The sequence below is a fragment of the Pteropus alecto genome, unplaced genomic scaffold (assembly GCF_000325575.1).
Source record: "Pteropus alecto unplaced genomic scaffold, ASM32557v1 scaffold280, whole genome shotgun sequence".
Classification (NCBI taxonomy): Eukaryota; Metazoa; Chordata; class Mammalia; order Chiroptera; family Pteropodidae; genus Pteropus; species Pteropus alecto.
Genome location: NW_006430057.1, coordinates 1,471,262 through 1,477,090, shown reverse-complemented (window position 1 = coordinate 1,477,090; position 5,829 = coordinate 1,471,262). Strand labels below are relative to the sequence as shown.

General features: G+C 40.6%; 1 protein-coding gene across 3 annotated transcripts in view; it reads left to right on the top strand.

Moving 5' to 3' along the window:
• The first annotated feature begins 3,905 nt into the window (after positions 1–3,905).
• The window catches only part of WDR44 (WD repeat domain 44), a 128,419-nt gene continuing 126,495 nt past the window's right edge, over positions 3,906–5,829 (top strand). For 2 of the 3 annotated variants that reach the window (XM_006904710.3, XM_025046166.1), the window contains exon 1: positions 3,907–4,385. In XM_006904710.3, coding sequence (XP_006904772.1) covers positions 4,309–4,385 — 77 coding nt within the window. In that variant the 5' untranslated portion in view covers positions 3,907–4,308. Of the gene's footprint in view, positions 4,386–5,829 lie in introns of all 3 variants that reach the window. The other variant, XM_025046161.1, reaches the window with a different exon arrangement.

Here is a 5,829-nt window from a genome sequence, read left to right as displayed (position 1 = left end):
GAGTTTTATATCTGTTAAATGGTTAAGAAGCACATAAATACTACAATAAATATAATGCCTTATTTTGTAAAAGACCTGAAGTTTGCTTGTAGAAATGGGTATCAGAGGGGTTGCTCCTTGTGAGTTATTGTGAAGTAATGGAAGGAAGGTTATCTGAAATGAGAGGGAAAGTCGTAACACTAAACATGGATGGGTGTGATTCAAAAACATAAAATAAACCAAGGTAGCTAGTAGATGTTTGAGGTGTGTGTGTGTGTGTGTGTGTGTGTGTGTGTGTATTTTGTATATTCTTAAGTGACTTAATTCGGCTGGGTGTAGTTTTCTGCTTTCACCTAGTGTTTCTGGCTGATAAAATCACACATAAGCAAATGTAAAATTCACTTTATGCTTAAATTTTTCTCTACTATATTAATTACAGAGGAACAGGCAAGTGCTATAGCAGTCTGTATTTGATTATGCAAGTAAATAAATTCTCTTTCTTTTGTTTAAGATAATTCCAGTTAGCTTTCTTCCAGAGTACTGAACAGTAATACACGGCTATTTAATATTCCATTACACAAGCACAGTGTGTGACCCACTCTAGTAACACATTTTAAATCCCAGGCTGGCTTTTCTGTGTCTCTTAACACATTTCTAGACTATATTTCTCTTTCAGTTCTTGTGTGCTTAGAAATTGAAATTTCATTTTAATATTAACATAAACAAATCATCACTAAGAAGGTGGAATGGGTTTGAAAAAGATATAGATTCCAAAGCCAAATAGAAATGATTTTTTGACTACTTACTATTATAATCTGTAACACAACTGAACTTTCAAAGAAATGATTGAGAGTTGGTGATCATAGAATTTTATCTTGGCCCTGACAAATTTTGGCCAGTTTCAAAATAATTTTTTTTCATGGATTCTGATACTTCAAAACCCATAAAAGCTCTCACAGAGATTTCAGCACTAAATCTTGTCATGTCAATATTGTATTTTAAATCACTAAACTCTGTACATAAAAAGCCTACATGCATTACAGTGTTGTCACTGATGTTCTGAGTGATTACCCTTGGATTGGAGCAAAATTGGCCCCAAGGATACTTTAGTCTGTATCCTTGCCAAGATGAAAGAGCAAACATCCCACAGACAAGTTGTTCCATACACTAACTGTGACCTCTAATCTTCGGAACTGCTAAGTAGAGTTTATTCTATGCAGATAGGAAAGCATAAAACATTTCCTTAAACTCACCTTACTCTTAGACCTGTGTAGTTTCTAAAGCCATTGTGAATGAGCCAAGTTGGAAAAAGGTTTTATCCTCATTTTTAACTATAAGTATGATTTTGATGCTATACAATTCTGTTGTGAAACTGATTCAAACAATCATTTAAGTGTACTTTCAGTTCTGGGTATTCTAAAAAATAGTGTCCTGTGGACCAAGAGTTGGCACTTTTTTCTGTAAAGAGCCTGAGAGTAAATATTTTAGGTTTTGTGGGGAATATATAAACAAATAGGCCTGGCTATGTTTCAATAAATCTTTCTTTACAAAAAAAGATGGCAGGATGAATTTGTCCAATGTACCATAATTTGCCAATTACTGCTTTGGACCAATAGTTTTCATTTTCTTTTCTTTCTTTCTTTCTTTTTTTTTTTTTTAAAGAAACCTTGAGGGCAGTCTCTGGAGACTTAGAGAAGCCCAAGCAGAGAACTTTTTATTTTTATGATATGTGGACTTTTGCATGAAACAGTTTTGATCAAAGGTTTTCATTTCTAACAAGGAGAAAAGCTTCAAAACCACTGCCTTGGACTAAACCTAAAACTTGCTGCTTTAAAACTCAAAAACAGATGTTTCAGGCTAAACAAACACATCTTTTCACATCTTAAAAAAGGATGACAGTTATATAATGTTATTAACCAATGTCAACCCAATAAATTTAATTTTTTAAAAGGATGATAGTCGGTATCCACGAGTTTTGACATTTCCAGAAATTCACTTTCTCATACAATTGATAAAAGCATTTAAATAGATAGCTTTAATAGCTTTAAAAATGTTATCAGCTTATCATTCCTATTATATTTTGACTTCTTCTAAATATGTTTAAGGTACCTTAAAAGGTCCAAGAGTAGTTATGGTATGGTATAGTGAAAAAGGTACCAAATTAAGACTCCATATTTGTCTCCATTGCTAGATTGTGAGCTCTTAGAAGACAGGAAGTAAGCTGTCTTCTTCATCTTTGATTTTTTTCTCAGCACCTAGAACAGTACATGACACCAAACTTTAATTTTTAAGACAAACATAAATTCGCTATTAGATAACTAGGAGAATAAATTCGGGTAGTTTATTTACTTACATCTTTCCATAATTCATAAAGAAAAAAAATCATATCTTTCCTAGTGAGCAACAAAATAAAAAGTTAGTACTTTGAGATACATTTTTATACCTAGGAAATTAGCATGTTTAAAACACATAAAACTAACAATTACTGAATTGTGACAAAAGTCACATCCTCACAAGGATCCACAGATCCCTTCATTGTCTGCAACTGTGAAATCCAAAAAGCTCTGGAAACCAAAATATTTTGTTTTGTAATTTTGGTAAGTTATTTGACAGTCAAATTAATCTAACCTAAACTTATTTGGCAACAGTATCTGACCTAAACTGAATAAGGCTATTTACTGGTACTTATTTACCCCATATGAATAATCATATGGTTTGCTGCAAGAAATTTTACCATATTTAATTATGCAGTGCTTTCCCTAAACTTCTTGGGGGTGTTACAGATTTTTATAGTACATGGCATTTGGTTTTAAACGAGTCCTCTAAACAACACTATACCTTTTCCTGGTTGCTTTACAAGGAGGAATCTAGAGCCCTATTCCAGCCTTTCTGAGGCCACGCCCCTGGTCCCAACCTACTCTTTTCAGCTGCCATCCTGAACAATACTTGAGGCTGTGCAAACAGCTCAGGGAGCCTTACTGTCATGATGTCAGTGGGAAAAATAAATGTACTTCACGTTCATATAGAAAGCCAATGTTATCACTTTGATGGTCAATGATCTATTGTTTAAAAAAGAACATCTTAGTCTTTTAAAAATGCCTATTTTCGTTACTGGACATTGGGCAGTCGAGGATCAGAATTTAGTTACCAGCTCTTAGTCCTGCAAGGGTTTCTGCTCAGTATATATTTACCATTTGACTGACGCACATCTTGGCCAGTATATAAGAATTTCTCTCACATTAAGTGTGGGCAGCAACAGCTATTTGTAGAGAAAAAGTAACCAGAGGCCTTATACAGGCTCAGGTTCAGCAATAAATCCATCATTACTCCATGGAACTGGCACACTCCCCACGTATCTCTCACAGACCCCACCCTGTGGCCCGCAGGACCGTATCTAGGGATCTCATTTAGTGATACTGTAGTAGATAAAGTGCGTTATTCCTGTAACACTAGAGGTGGTGAACCTGCCTAGGTCCTAGGGTGGGCTATTCCAGGCTCGGATAAATTAAGACGATGTAAATGCAAAGCGTAATGCCAATGTTTCCCGTCGGAATATTCTCTTAAGAAGAAAAGCAAATTCAAAATAACCCTCCTTTGAAAATGCATCTCTTTGGAACTGCAGTAAGTGGGTCACACGCTCTGCTGGACCCCCGCCCCCCCCCTACAGCAGGGGTACTCCCTCATAGCCGGGGTACCACACCGCCCGCGCGCAAGCTCTGGACTCCTCCTTTCAGTAGGTTCATCTCCACCCTTCACGGCTACTTCCGGCCTTCCCCGAACGCCTTTTACGCGCTTGCGCCATTTTGATAGGCTCCTCGGGCAGAAGAAATCCGAGCCCTGCCTCTCTGGAACCGCCCCCACCTCCTCTTCGCCCCGCCCACGCTTTACCGGCCCCTGCCCGAAATCTCGCGAGGATAGGTGCGCGTCCGTATTTTGTGGGCAACTAACTCTCGCAGCTGTTTTAATTGCCGCTGCAGGAGAAACTGGAGCTGCTGTCGTGGGCGCGCCCGCCCTCCCCCACTGAGGAGAGCCACCGCCTCTTCTCTGGCTCTCCTTATACACCTATCGCTAGGAGCGGCGGCAGCAACAGTCCCTGGACCCAGCGCCGCCTCATTAGGCGACCGCTTTGCCGGTCATTCCCGCAGCCCGGCAGCTGACAGCGCCCCCCTGTCCTTAACCAGCTCTTCACTCCAGATCGTCTGCTCCCTCCCTGTCCTCGCGCGGGACCCGCCACCCCACAGTCTCGCAGGGGTGGAGGACGACAAGAAGGAGACAAGAGTCACCCTTGCAGGCGGCATCGGCCCCCTCACCAGCGGGTGAATCCTATAAATGGCGTCGGAAAGCGACACCGAGGAATTCTTTGATGCCCCCGAAGATGTGAACCTAGAGGGCCTCTACCCTGTAGGGTAAGTAGCTATGGCCCTGAAGCTGGGCGTCGCGGTTCCCCCAGCTTTCCCTGTGCCTTCCCCCTCTACCCCTCCCAGGTCCCACTGTGTCCGCCACCGGCTGCTCCTCAGTCTCACTCGGGTACTTCAGAGTGAGTCGGGGGATGGGGGATTGCCCACCACGGGCAAACCCATTTCTTTTCCTGATGAACGGCCCCAGTGACTCTTTCAGAGTCTCTTTCTCGTCCAATTTTCTGCGAGGTGGGACAGCTGACGTTCCTGAGAGCCGGCGATTTGTATTTGTGGGGTTCAGAGCTTACCTTTGAAACATCCATTTTGGCCGTGGAGACCATAGATTAAAGGAGAAGCAGTAACAGGAGAACTTACATTTCCTATGTTTTTTCTTTCTTTTGCCGCCAACTTACCTATTCATTTTAGAGGTAGCTGTAACTCTCCCGATTTGCCATCCTGTTTTCGTTGCACAGAAAGAAAAGGAGCGAGGGAAAGGATTGGGTGTTTACTTAGAAAAGTCCTCTAGCTGATGTACTCTAGACCAACAATGTTTTATTAAAATAGCACCTTACTGCGAGGCAAAGGAAATCGAAGACTTGGTCCTTTACCATTAGGGAGAATGCGGTCTTAAAAGGGTAGCCGGACATAAATGTACACAACCGACTACAGGAATACAAATAAGTGCTGAGTAATCTGGTGGTTGGAAAGAGAGCCACAGCTTTGTGCTCTTTATCTAATTCTCCAAGATGTTTTAGTGGTGATTAATATGGGAGATTCTGAGTAGGAAGTACAGTAGTTGGAATGTTTCGCTTGACTGGGACTTCTACTCACCTACTCCTCCACTTTTCAAAGTTGGAATAATGTTCATAGCAATTTCGCCGAGCTCATCGACGGACTTGTGTGGAACTGGAGGCAGTGAAACATATTTTCCTGCCGTAAGAACTTGAGAATTGGTAAAAATTTGTATGTTAATGTATATGTTAATGTAAGGCACTAATATGGTTCCAAGAGTCAACTTACCCTTTGGAAGAAATACCTCGTTTGATCCAAATAAAAATATCCGTACGTTCTAGAAGTCTTTCTAAAACAATATATAATATATGCCAAAAAAGTTAAAACAACAAAATTAGAAAGAAATGTATCGCTGATGTGTGTGTTTCTACCAACCTTCATATCACTATTATGGGATTTGGGGATGGCAATGGCCAGTCTTGAGATGGCACTTGAATCTCCTTTGAATTCAATATCTGAAACAAGTTCATAGCTAAATGGTAGAGGATAGAAAATGCATTAGGTTTCCAAACACATTGGAGTCCCTTGAAATTAAATTTTGTTTTTGTGGCTTTCCCCTCAAAGTAGTGAACTGTCAGTTCGGTTAAACAAGAGACCTAATCCTTTAGTACTTTTGTGTGTGTGTGGGGGGGGGGGCGGTGGGGGAAATAGATCGATGTAT